This window comes from Pseudorasbora parva, chromosome 14, assembly GCF_024679245.1.
Source record: "Pseudorasbora parva isolate DD20220531a chromosome 14, ASM2467924v1, whole genome shotgun sequence".
In the NCBI taxonomy this organism is placed as follows: Eukaryota; Metazoa; Chordata; class Actinopteri; order Cypriniformes; family Gobionidae; genus Pseudorasbora; species Pseudorasbora parva.
In genome coordinates, this window is record NC_090185.1 from 37045292 (window position 1) to 37059674 (window position 14383).

Below are 14383 nucleotides of genomic sequence, written 5' to 3' on the forward strand. Positions count from 1 at the left end.
ACTTTATTTTTTATAATCATAACCATACTTTCACCCAAACTGAATAATTAAAACAAGTTCTTCCACAGATATTTTTTATTTTTCGTTTTCTTCTCTGACATACTCCAGTTATTGTTCAAATACACCACACGTGCTTCCTGTGTGCATTTTAGGCACTTTTTGTGTGAAATCACATTTATTTTGTCCTTTAAAAGTGTGCTTTCACTTTAATTGAGCGTCAGGAGCGTCAGCAGCGCAGCAAAAATAGGCTTGCAGCCGAAACCCCCGCTGCACTGCTGCTCACGCGACGCTCCTGCTCCCGGTGTGAATGCACTCATTGATTAACATGGGCGCCGAAAAAAATACGTGCTGCTCACGCGCCGCTCACGCTTGCGGTGTGAAACGGCCGTAAGGCTTCCCCGCCATTGACAGAATTTTCCGGCAAGTCATTATTTCACTGTTGGACGATAGGGGGTGCTATTATCCGAATCTTCTGAACGAGAACAGAATCTCCTGATCAAACCACAGGCGAATAAGCCGAAACAAGCGATAGAACCATTGGTTAAGCTAATGTGATCATTAAACCACATCAAAACTGCGTTACAGAATGAAATGTCAAACCCATGATAAGGCAAAGGTGAAGCTTTGGGTTGATGGACTCGTGGACAACAGGCTGGATCCTTCACTGAAAGGATCCAGCCGTTAAACATTTACTTTTTGAAATCTTGCACCTGTAAAAAATAAAAGTTGACATCATTATGACTAAATGACTTTTTTTCCAGTTTTACTCTGGAAAGTGTATCTATAGCAAACTGTTGGGAGTGGCCATGGATGGCAACATGCCCAGTGCATTGTGGGTGTTGAAGTTTTCCTACCTATTTAGCAAAACGGAAAACAACCTTTTTTTCTCTGTTTTCGACAGTCCGTTTCTTTTCTCTCTCTTTTCTACTGCATAGTCAGTGTTTTTTATTGAAAGCAAATTTTGCCAGTCCCTTTAATGTCATTTAGAAAGTCTGTAGCAGGTGCAAGCAAAACTGTCTGTCCATGGGAATTGACACTCAAATATGTCCAGCAGAGTTTTATCACAAATGCCTGGAATGCACTTTTGGGCTCTGCTGGATCAATTCTTCAGTTGAGGATCTTTTAACTTGACTTTATTAGGGAATGATGCAGTCAATGGCCTTTCAGCCTCATTCCATCACGACTTCAAAGACATTTTCAATACGAAGGGCATGTGAAACATTCATGTGTCTGTTTTTGTAATAGTTGATAAATGGCTGATTGTGTGCGCTGTGGCATGTTGGTAACACGAGGATTAGACTGGGTGTATTGTCAGAGGTGGATGGCTGTCTGTGTTTGTGTATGAGCTGATGGGACTTGGGCTAATGTAATAAAGGCTCTGAGATCAGCAGAGGCCAGCTGTGTTTGTAGGACTACACGGCTTTCTGGGAAGTGCTCTCAAGGTGCAGTAATGGAAGGTTATATTTTTTGTTGTCTCTAGTTGGTTGAGTGGTGTGCGGTTTGATTAATATTCAAACAATTTAGGCCGATCTCTTTCTTTATATATATTTATTTATTGAACATTTTCCAACTTTAGCAAAACAAAAAACAAAAAAACAAGCACAACAACAAAACACGAGCAAAAGCACAAGCAAAAACAAACAAACAAACAAACAAAACCTTGGCATAAGTAATAATGAGCACATTTAACCTAGGCCACTTGAAGAGTGTGATAAACAGGTACATCACATTTTCAAAACCATTATGTTCTCACTCTTGATTGGGGAAACCTTTCCGCAGAATAGTTGACAATTCAGGACCCAGATTATTGATATAGGGCTTCCAGACACTCTAAAACTGGTCTGGCTGGCCATTAACTACACAAGTTAAATATTCCAGCGGAGCTAGTTCCATCAAAATCTTGTGCCAACCTGATATAGTCGGAGTCTTGTCAGTTATCCACGTCAAAAAAATGTTTTTCCTAGCTGCAAAAGTGAGAATATTATACAGTCTTTTTACTTTTGATAAAATCAAAAGCCCCTTTCACACAGCGATTCCGGCAAATAGACGGATAATGCGTCCCGGCATTTGTTCCCGGGTCGCTAGATTTGGTCCATTCTCACTGCCAGCGAAATACCGTAATATGTGCGCTTTCACACACAACCCGTAACGGCCCCGGATCGAGTTGACACGTGACATCCTGATGTGACGTATAATGGCGAGCGATCTCAGCTTCAGCGCGGATAGTAAGGAGCTCCGTGGTCTCGACTTGTGTCCAGTTTGCGCTCATTTCTGCTTGTTTAATTTGAGTTTCTTTTGTATACGAACACTCTCTGCGTTTAAAACACTGACTAGCTCTTCTGGCACTGCAGGGTTGTATTACTGAAAAAACAAGCTCTAGGAGTCGCACGATAACTACGAACACGTTGCGGCAATAGTTTTGGCTTTTGTTCACACAGCGCTCGTCCCGGGTCGAATCCCGCAATATTACTAGGTCCCCGACCCGGGTTCAATTCGGTAATCAATGCCGGGACGTGGTTGCTTTCACACAGAAGGCGACCCGGCAATGTTTCGGGAATATTGCGGGTCCTACGTGCAGTGTGAAAAGGGCTTAAGTGTCATCAGGCAGACCAAGGAACAAAAATAAAGGATTCAGTACCAACTTCTTATTCAAGATATTACTCATTTCAGAAACTATCTTGGCCCAATATATTTGTAACTGATTACATGACCAAAGACAATGAGTGAGTGTACCAATTTGTGTTTTGCACTTAAGGCATAGAGGTGAGAAGGCATTATTGAATGCATGTCTACGATGTGGTGAAATGTGCATCCTATGTGCAATTTTGAACTGTGTAGCCTTGGCATGATTACATACCGAAATAGATTTAGCATATTTCCAGATATTTCCCTATCCTTCATCACTAATAGAAATAAAAAGTTCTCTCTCCCAAGCAAATCTAGTATTCAAACTACATTTCGGCCGATCTCTTTCCATTAAATGGTTAGTTCACACAAAATGAAAATTCTGGGCTGAATGATTTTGGAAAATAATCAATATGCGGATTTATTTATTTATTTTTACCAATATTGCGATTGTGATTTAATATGCATTTTTTTAAAGCTCTTTAACCTCGGTGTTATTCAACAAAGATGCACTGTAAAAAAAATTGTTGGTTTAACTTAAAAAAGTAAGTAACCTGGTTGCCTTCAAATTTTGAGTTTATTGAAACAAAAAATTTGAGTTGATACAATGAAGGAAATTTGTTTAATAAATAGAAACTCAAAATATTATTGCACCACATAAAACATTTGATAAATCATGAAAATAGTACAATTTTGCATGTTTTACTGCATCATCAAAAATAAAACACACACAATTACCCAAAATGCTTACAAAATCTGTTAATAATATTTTAAGACTGTCGAATCTCATAAAATGTTCATTGTATTAACTCAAATTTTTAATTTCAATGAACTCAAAATTTTAAGGGAACCAGGTAACTTTTTGTCTAAATAATGTTTTACAGTGTGAGCAATAAATCACTGTATGCTAATGGTGGGAATCTTTAGACACCTCACGATCCGTTTCCAAAACAATTCTTGAACTTTTTTCTTATTAATTAATCGTAAATAATACAACTTAAAATATATATTTTTTTAATTATAAGTACTATTTTTTATTACACAAATGTAATTAAAACAATTCTATGTTAAGAATTTTAAATATATAAGCTTAATATAACTTCAAAACATGAAAGCTAGTAAGTAAAATAAAAAGGAAGAACAAATATTTTACAAGCAATGAAGGAAAAGTGCTTTCAGTATTTAAGGGTATCTGAACTGAGTGATTTTATCATCTTTACTGTGGTTTGATTATTAATGATAATCATAGACAGAGGGAGATCTGCATTCACACTAATGCACAGATCTTTTTTAAGATGTAGTTTGTCCTGTCTGTTTAATCCCTTAAGACATTACTGACTGCTGCTTTACAATCATTTTGCGTCCTAAAAGCATTTTGAGACGTGCACAGCCACATGCACGAACAAGAATAAGCTCAGAATGAATCCAGAATCTTTGGAGAGAGGATATTTTCTCCCACCCCTATTGTATAAGTCTGACCAACACAATATTAGATTGATTAAAGAAAAACGGTTCTTTCCTTTAGGCCAGGCCTGTAGGCATAATGTGCCAAGTTGATGCTGCTTCTGCAGACTGCTCGTGTGTCACGTGTTCAGACTGTAATCGCAGTCTTTGCGGTTATAAAATCGTGTTATATTATATTGCAATATTATCACAAATACAATTAATCGTTCTGCCCTAAATTCTGCTATCATTTACTCAACCACACGTCTTTCCAAAAGACTTTGTCCATTTTCAAAGCATAAGTAAAGATATTTTTTATGAAACCCGAGTGATTTCTGCCCCTCAATTGAAGTCCATTCACCCGAAACATTGTTTGAAAAAGTAATGAAGTAATTGATCTGAATCGAGCAGTTTAATCCAAATCTTCTGAAGAGACAAATTTTTTTACTTTTATTTATGTAAACATTAATCAACACTCAATATATTGGGCATATGAAGTATGATGAACAGAAGTAGTGGTTGATCGATTGTATTGAGTTTTGGCCAACTTGTATCATTATATTATATATTTTTTTATTTTGATAGTGTGCTGCCCTGCTTATTTAAGAAGTTGTCATCTAAAGTATGAATCTGTATTTTATTAAAAAAACATTTTTTTTCCCCATATCATTTATTTATAAATTACTAATTTAGTGAGTATATAAAATAAATATACATTTGATTTCAGCAATTTTTATGCATGCGTTTTTGCTATTTAAGTTATATTAAATAGAGTGATATCATATATAGGCTTTATATCGGCCTTCAAAAAATCTATATCGGTTGACCGCTAAACAGAAGTTTTTCATGCAAGCACATGTAATCTTCCACAGAAACCAACGAGGCTTGTTCCCACCGATCAGCAACTTCTGTTAACCGTATTTGATTCTAGCAGTCTTCATTTTGTTGAACCTAAATGTGCTGTTTCTCTTCCTCTCCTAGAAGGCCACATCAAGGATTCTTCCCAGCGCTCTTGAGGCCGGGATCTGTTGGCAGGTATTTATTATTTATTATTTATGTTTATTTGGATAGGGACAGATACAAAAAAACTAAATTAGCTTAAGCTAATTTACAACACTTGTCCCTAGTGGGGATTTCAAAAAAATACAGATTAACATAATTAAAAAGAGCTAAAAATAAAAATAAATACATTACTATAATATAAAATATAATATTAGGGATGCAACAATACAGTTAGTCCACGGTTCAATACATACCTCGGTTTTTAACCACGATTTTCGGTTCGTTTTTTTTTTTTTTTTTCTATTCTTAGGCGACAGGAACAGAAAGGGGTTAAGGAGGTTAAGAAGAAAATGTTTTTATTGTAATACTCTTTCTTTATTTTACTCAAAAGACTTGAAAACCCTACTTAACTTTAATTTTAAAAAAAACCTTGTACACATTTCGGGTGTATTGTATAATATAAAATATATATATATATATAAAGATTTACAGTGGCAGCTCAGAGATGAACAGCAGCATTTAAGTATGAAATTGAATGAATAAATGTCGGCTAAAATTAAAACTACATAGTCTTCAATATGTAATATACATTGATTGAAAACTACTGTGCTTTATACCTTATTCAAGAGCAGTGAGTGATTTTTCTCTTTGTTTTAGTTGTTTTATTAACATAATTTTAGAGGTGAACTGTCCCTTTAAGGACAAGTGTTCACAATCATTAGGCAAGGCTTTAAAACTCGGCTAACTTTAGAGCATATGATTTAATATTTGCTCATATCAACGCGTAGACTCACAGGCACACTCAAAAGGAGGCAAAATAAACTGAGAGAAAATATTTAAAACAGAGAGAAATATAAATAATTAATTAAATGCAAAATTCACCAGCACATATTGAACCGTGAATGCCGTACCGAACGGTTCAATATTGTATTGAGTGTTGTGTGACATCCCTAATATATACATTTATATACACATACATATACACACAAATAAATTTAAAAAATAAAAATAAAATAAACTACACACGTGAGCAGGATTGTTCTTGAATTAACCACAATTTTGTATTTTAAAAACAATGGTAATGTTGGCATGCATTTTAAGTGGTCTGGGTGAGATTTCCATAATTTTGCTTCTTTAAGGGTGCGTTCACACTTGTCATGTTTGGTTGGATTAAAACGAACCCTGGTGCGATTGCTTGTTTAGTGCGGTTCATTTGAACACATGTGAACGCTGCCATCCGAACCCTGGTGCGCACCAAACAAGCGGACCGAGACCGCTAAAGAGACGGGTCTCGGTCCGCTTCCAAACGAACTCTGGTGCGGTTCGATTGATATATGAACGCAACACGGACCAAAGACATGTAACCGGACGTAATGTCACAAGATGCGACGCATAGTCAGCTGATTTGACGACGCGGAAAGATCGGTGTATCCAAAATGAATAATGTACGTTAGAGGGCAAACGTAGAGCAACGAGGAAGTGCCTCATCAATATTTGGGCCGACGAGCATGTTTCGAAAATGCTAGAAAAAACACACAAAAAGCAAACCTGGTTCTTCTCATCAAAGGACCCGTGTTGCCCATTATTATCCGGTACAGACGACAGAACGGCCGTCTCTGTTCTGCACAACGGAGGAAATCCTGGAGCTGTTTTGAATGTTTTGAACATTTTATGAGCTCTTCATGAGTTCTCAGCTGGTAAAAATAATGCCACATGCATAAAATGGCCGCGTGTAATCCAGCACACAGCATTGGTTTGAATGTTCGGTAAGCAGCTCCTACGCCATATAAGCCGACCAATCAGGTTGTGAGTGTCTCCCTGTGCCTTTGGTTCGGTAACTTTAGGTCCGCTGTTAAAAATGCCAGTGTGAACGCTAAGCGGACCAGGACTATGTTTTGTTTTTGTTTTTTGGTCTGGACCAAACTAACCAAACTACAAGTGTGAACGGACCCTTGGGAGTTTGGGCAAACAAGGTTCTCTGGAACGTAATGTTACAATTGAGGCTGAAGGGGTGATGTATGTATTTTGCACAGGTGGGTCAGCGGGCTGGCTCCTCCCCCTCCCGGCGGCAGCGTGCGCTCTCAGCCGCCCCCTCTCACCCCCCGCTCGCCAGGCCTGCGCGCCCGAGCCCATGCTCCCAGCTCCACGCGGCCGTCCAACGCCATGTGTGTCCCGCACACGATGGAGGCGGGCAAGCACAGTGCCATCCAGGGGCAGGCCAGCTGCGACGGGGTTCCCCTGGAGCCGTTCGTGCACCAGGTGGGCGGCCACACCAGCATGATGCGCTATGACGACCACACCGTCTGCAAACCCCTAATCACCCGCGAGCAGCGATTTTACGAGTCCCTGCCACCAGAGATGAAGGAATTCACTCCTGAGTACAAAGGTAAGATGGAAGATTTGTATGCAGTGCACTCTCTTAGATTTAGGGTGTGTTGCTCCAATAAAAAATTACTTAAAGGGTTGGTTCACCCAAAAATGAAAATGTGATGTTTATCTGCTGACCCCCAGTGCATCCAACATGTAGGTGTGTTTGTTTCTTCAGTAGAACACAAATGAAGATTTTTAACTCAACCGTTGCTGTGTGCCAGTCATATAATGCATGTGAATGGGTAACAATTCTATGAGAGCAAAACAAACAAACAAACATGCTTAGACAACATGCACAAAAACCCTGCTGCTCCTGACGACACATTGATGTCTTAGATACAAACCGATCGGTTTCTGTGAGAAACACAACAGTATTTATGTTTTTTTTTTACCTCATATCTCGACGAGTCCCATCTATTGTTCCCACCAACTATTACTTCCGTCTTGTAGGGTCAAACTGGCGCGATCATGGATATATATATCGATTCCTCATTAGTGCCTGCGAGGATCGGTCGAATGAGGCATCTACATAATATATATCTATGATCGCGCCAGTTTGACCTCATCAGACGGAAGTAATAGCGGATGGGAACACTAGATGAAAAAAATCATGCTTAGGCCGGGGACACACTGCAAGCGTGCCGTGAGCGTCTCGGCTGCATGACGTGTCCGTTTTTATTTCGGCTCCCATGTTAACCGGTTAGAGCTTGCATACTGCCTGCTTCACACGCGCGGTCTGAGCCGTGCAGAAAATGCGTGCATGCTTCAAATAGAAGAGACGCCTATTTTTCACGCGACACGCGAGCGTGTTGGAAGCGTTTCCAGGCAAAATAGCATAGGAAAAGATGTTTATTTGCCATTTTGACACGAATACATATTAATAAATGATATTTTCATGTTTGAAAGTCTGTAGGTTAGCATACATGCAGATATTGGCCTATTTTGTAATAATAAAAACAACATAATTACCGATTTTGAAATATTAAACCTGTCAATACAGAACAAAATGTTCTGTAGCCTTTTGCCGTCAATACCATAGATATGGTCAATAGGCTACTGCCGATGTTTTCTTTGCGGTATCAATAGGCAATATATTTATATTTAACATGAAGTATAGGCTTCCCTGTACATCAATAGCAGCAGCAGCGCCGCGTCAGACACGCTTCTGGTGTACAAAGAAGGAGAAAACGCCAGGCAGCTGCCCCGCGGCTGACACTCAGCAGAAACGCCACGCTTGCAGTGTGTCTCCGGCCTTAGACAACATGCACAAAGAGCCCTGTGGCTCATGACGACACATTGATATCTGAAGACACAAAACAATCAGTTTGTGTGAGAAATCGAGCCGTATTTATATAATTTTTTACCTCTAATACAACGCTATATCCAACAGCCTGGAACGCACTTCACTTCCGGTAATGAAGGTCAGTATACACGCTCTGGCATCGTGTACGAGATTCACTTCTGGTAAACTACGCCAGATTGTGTATACCGGAAGTGATGTCTTTACACGTACACGTACAGAGCGTGCTTATATTGACACATTAGCTGTGTCTCATTTCAGAAGGCTGCGTCCTCCGGAGGTCGCATTCGAACGGTGCATACGTCATAAGGCCGTCTCAAAAAAGTGAGTAGGACACTCCAAACGGACCTTCGAATGCGTCCTTCTTTCACAGGATTTCGGAGTGTGCATGAGGTAACCCACAATTCTTTGCGTCTCCGTTAACAACCGTCAATTTTTTTTTATATTATATGAAAAAAGGGCACCACCGCCAGATAAACATGCGAGCGTAGGTGTGGTGTTTAAATTAAGTAGTTAAAGCTTTTGTGTTGTTGTTTTTTAAGCTCTATTCTCAAAAGGATAGTTGTGGTAAACAGGATTACAACTGTTTAGTGCATTTTAAACGTTTAGAACAGTACATTGCTGTCAAGACAAGAAACATTTCATAGTCATTTTCAAGTTATAAATAATTTTCATTCATATAACTGGCGTGAGAGCGCAACGAGGCTGAAATTGTTGGCATAGCAACGTGATACTTCCTGCCTGTGTCCTACGAAGGACATTTAGTTTAAGTCTGATTGAGGACACTCCGTATACTGCATCCTACACAGGACGTGTCCTCCGGAGGACGCAGCCTTCGAAATTTAACGAAATGAGACACAGCTATTGTCTCATTATCACAGTAAACACGACAGCGTTCACAGCATTTGTTTCCGGGCGGACCATTAAAAAATGCATTCTGTAGAATTCAACCAGATGAAACTCAATGAAAATCAACCACTTTGAAACTCCTGAAGTGTTTCCAGATAAGTGTGGCGTATGTATCAGACGTTCAGCCAACGGCCCATGGGTGTGACGTCTGAGGCGGAGACTTCTTGTTGTTTGTTCATTATCTTCTCTTTATTTTGCTTCTGCAATGATAAAGAGACATCTCTTGCATTGCGTGCATTTCGGGGGAAGAGCAATTAATAGTCCATCTTTAAACTCTTCTCATTTCCTGTTTTTCTTATGTTCTTGTTGTCTGTATCATGTTCAGCCATAGATAAAATAAATGGAAAAAGAAGTAAAAGAAATGGAAACGTGAGACCCCATAGACTTCAACGGCGAGAACTGAAGTCAGTTAGAAGCACTCACTTCCTGATGGCTGAGTGAACTGCGCAGGCTCAGACTGAGCTTGAGGACGTAGACGTGACATAAGCAACCTGTCGGACAGTTGGAGGTCTTCTAGTAGTTGTGTAAAGTGAAATCTGAATCATGTTGTTTAAATGTTTTGTCCCGTTGCTTTTGGCTCACTATGGGCTTCTCCCCATTCTTCCCCCTTGACTTTATCAGACTTTATGTCTCCACGTCCCCCAGACTGCCTCATAGACAGTAAAAGATTGTTTCTGAGCATCTACTCCTGTCTATACGTTAATTTCTCTCCTGTACGAGAGTCGTGTTGGTTATGACACAATCTTTAGCCTATTTTTACAAAAACAGCTTCTGCGGAGCGATAGTGTAAGATACAAGGTAATGGAGCCTTTTATGCATTGTCGTGTTTCTTTAGAAATAAACAATGGACAAATGGAGTCTTTAAACGTCTCAGATGTAAAGTTATTCACTGTCAAAGTGACTCAAAAATGAATGGGAGTCAATGGGATGCTAACTGCAGGTGATGGCTTGGTTAGCAATGGCAGCCCCTATGGGTGGTACGCTTTCCGGGGGCTGGATTACCCTCTTGTGTTCAGCTCACCTTTTCTGTGTAAAAAAAAAACCTGTTTGCTGTCAGATAGTGAGGTCTACCAATTACCATCATAATACTGCAGTTGCTCTGGTTTAACAGCTCTCAGGACCGCGAGCAGTGAAGTGGGATGTTATGGCATCCAGTGTCAAGTCAGAAGCTCGTCGAGTCCAGAGACTGATGAAAACAGCCTGGCTAGAAATCTGTCCAGTCTTTCCTCTCCAGTTGTTCAGGTTTAGAGGTCCTCTCTGATCACATCATTCACATCGCCATACGCAGATGTCTTAACCGCTGTTAGGATATTGGTTGCTCCAGTCCACACTATATTCTTTTTGGGGCATGCAGTTTTTTTTTGTTGTTTTTTTGTTTGTTTTTGTTGTTGTGCTGGACAAACAATTGCGATTAATTACAACCAAAATAAAAGTTTGTATTTAAATAATATATTTGTCTGTACTGTATAAACACATAATTATACAAATGCACACTCCTTCATGTATATATTTGAGAAATATTTGCATGTTTATACTGTATATATATTTATATAATTTATCTTATTTATAGATATAAATATTTTATATATATATATATAATTTTTTTATGTATATATATATATATATATATATATATATATATATATATATATACATAATAATTATACACAGTACACACACATACAGTATATTATGTAAACACAAACTTTTATTTTGGATCCGATTTAATCGTTTGCCCTGCCCAAGTGTTGTTGTTGTTGTTGTTGTTGTTGTTGTTGTCTTCTGGTTCCTCCAAACATCTCAACACCAGTGATTACACAGAAGTGACGCTATAAGTCTTAATGTAGGTTTGCATACTTTGTGTCGTAATATTTTTTTATTGCATTGCTATTTATTTATAGCATTTTGTTTGTTGCTGCTAGTAACACAGAAATTACACACCTAAAGTCATGATGACTTTGTACTTTAACTTGAGTGAAAAAAAAGCCAAAGAAGTGCAGATTCCCCAAATGAATGCCTGGGTAAAGCAAAAGTGCCTTACTTAAGTTTTTAACAATCCTGGCAGTCGTTCAGAGAGCCGCTATTATTTGTCTTCAGTGCAAATGTGTATGCGTGACACTCGTGTCTTTTAGCATCTGTCCTGTGTTCACCATCACCAAAACATGTCACATTCTAGATTCACAGCATACCTTCCACATGAACCCTGTGAGTTTTGGTGGGGCGAAATGCATGCCATTCATCTGTAACTTCCACTGACTATTTCAGGCCATGCTAGAGTAACATTGAAGCCTGTTATTTCCCTCATCTAGTCACAGCCGGGGTTATAAATAGGCCTGTCCTGATGAATCACATGGCATTGTTTTCAAATGTCAACAGAGTGGGATGAGTGTTATAAATGAAACTGCCGCAGTTAAGTTTTACAGAAATTTTAGGGGTTACAAAATCATATCACCTGGCAAACAAATATAAGGCGACATGTTTTCCTCATTTCACTGAAGTTTACTCAACCATTTGTCCTCCGAGCAAAAAGAATGGCCCTTGTGCAAGTGTGTGTATATTATTAGTTTAGTCAGATTGTGTTTGTCTAGAATTGTGACCATCAGTGCTAAAAATCCAGGTCATTTCAAAATACACAGGCCTACATAGAGCTAAACCATCCAAACACACCACATAAGCTTCATTCAGATTCCAATATTATAAATGCATGGATGAACTTTATTTTTAATGAATATCCAGCTCACGTGGGGAATACATTGCGCATTTGTTCCTTAATTTCTGATCACGCATTTGTTCGTAAACGAGACTGAATTTGCAGACAGGATGAGATTACATGAATGAATGAAGCCACGGTAATGTGAGTAAAATATGTTTTTATATGTGATTGTATTGCATTGTTACAGATTGTTTGATATAGATCTACTGATTATGTGTGCGTGTCTAACTGAACATACCTTAGCACGCTGTCAAAGGCTGAAGAATCCTTTATTTGTGGTGTCGTTGGTTCATTGCGATTCGCGATTAGACACGGACATGTATGGGCCAGGGCTCGCGAAGCCCAATGTCCAGGGGCTATGTGTTTTCTAGACAGGCTACCAAAATGGTATTTAAAGGAACTGTATGTTAGAAATGTATTTCAATGAACCATAAAATGGCCCTGATATGACACTAGACATTAAAGGTGCCCTAGAATGAAAAATTGCATTAACTTGCCATAATTGCCATAGTGAAATAATAAGAGTTCAGTACATGGACATGACATACTGTGAGTCTCAAACATCATTGCCTTCTCTTTCTTATGTATATCTCGTAAATCAAAAACACAAAAAAATGGGCAAGTGTAAGGATGACAAGGTTTGACAAGGGCCAAATTGTGATGTCTAGACTAGAGGACTGGGTCAGAGCATCTCCAAATCTACAGCTCTTGTGGGGTGTTCCCGGTCTGCAGTGGTCAGTCTCTATCAAAAGTGCTCCAAGGAAGGAACAGTGGAGAACCGGCCACAGGGTCATGGGCGGCCAAGGCTCATTGATGCACGTGGGGAGTGAAGGCTGGCCCGTGTGGTCCGATCAAACAGACGAGCTACTGGAGCTCAAACTGCTCCAGAAGTTAATGCTGGTTCAGATAGAAAGCTGTCAGAATACACAGAGCATCTCAGTTTGTTGCGTACGAGGCTGCTTAGACCTGTCAGGGTGCCCATGCTGATATATTACATTAATGCAATTCCACTATGGTCCAGCGTTGCCATATGGCAACTTTCTCAATGCTGGACGAAGTTGATTTGTGAATAAAAATATCTAGTTTACTTTCCAAAGATGCTGCAAAAAAATAAAAAAATCAGATTGTCAGAATGTCTGATTTGTGGCAAGAAAATATTGTTGGTGAATATTATTTATTCACATTTTTAGTCAGTGATGAGTTTAATCAAATATTTTTCTTCATGGCAATTTTTGTTTATGGCTTCTTTTGATATCAACAGATTTTGTGTTTCGTTAACACTGTAGCAAAAACCAGAAACTCACATGCAATTCCGAGTCAAACTGCCCAACTAAAGTAAACACTGATCTCCATAATGGTGACTTTTTCAATAAAACATCAACATCTAAACCTGTTAATTCTCAATAAGAGCGTCTATAGACGTCTTTCAGGAGCCAAACTCTGCAGGACAGTGGCTCACTAGGACTGAACTGAGAAAAACAATGATATAATTGTACCCTAAGGACCAACTGTGAACCTTTTAAAGGTACAGTTATACCTTTTGTTCCCAGCAGAACAACATTGCACCTCCACTGTACCTTTTTCTGAGAGTGTTGATTAGACTGACAGGACAGCTGATTCTGTGGTTGCCTAGCAACATAAAAAAAACAACGCCCTGCTCTTAAATAAAAAAATAAAAAAAATCAACCAAAAAAAGGCCGAACTGAAACCTCTAACCTGAAAAACGCGTTCTGTCTGTCCGGGGCCTAACCAAGCGCTGTATTTTTCTGTCTAGTAATTTAAATTCTATCATCAAAACTACAGGTGTGTTGTCTATGGATTTTATAACATATTCAGCTATAGAAACAAATACACTAATCAAAATACTGGTTTATCATAAGTAATGAATAATTGATGACGGGCCGTTGAATTATTAGAAAAATAATGCACACCCGAGGTGGTGATGCGGTCATGACGCGAAGCGGAGATATCAAACTTTTATTCCAACTGTAAATGGGTTTTAAACAAAAAGCCGCCAATCA

At 38.9% G+C, this 14383-nt stretch overlaps 1 protein-coding gene across 2 annotated transcripts in view; it reads left to right on the plus strand.

Moving 5' to 3' along the window:
* Positions 1 to 14383, plus strand: part of ip6k1 (inositol hexakisphosphate kinase 1) — a 75754-nt gene that overhangs the window by 32535 nt on the left and 28836 nt on the right. For both annotated transcript variants that reach the window (XM_067416341.1, XM_067416343.1), the window contains exons 2-3: positions 5050 to 5103; positions 7104 to 7456. In XM_067416341.1, the coding sequence (XP_067272442.1) occupies positions 7234 to 7456 (223 nt within the window). In that variant the 5' untranslated portion in view covers positions 5050 to 5103; positions 7104 to 7233. The remainder of the gene's footprint in view (positions 1 to 5049; positions 5104 to 7103; positions 7457 to 14383) is intronic.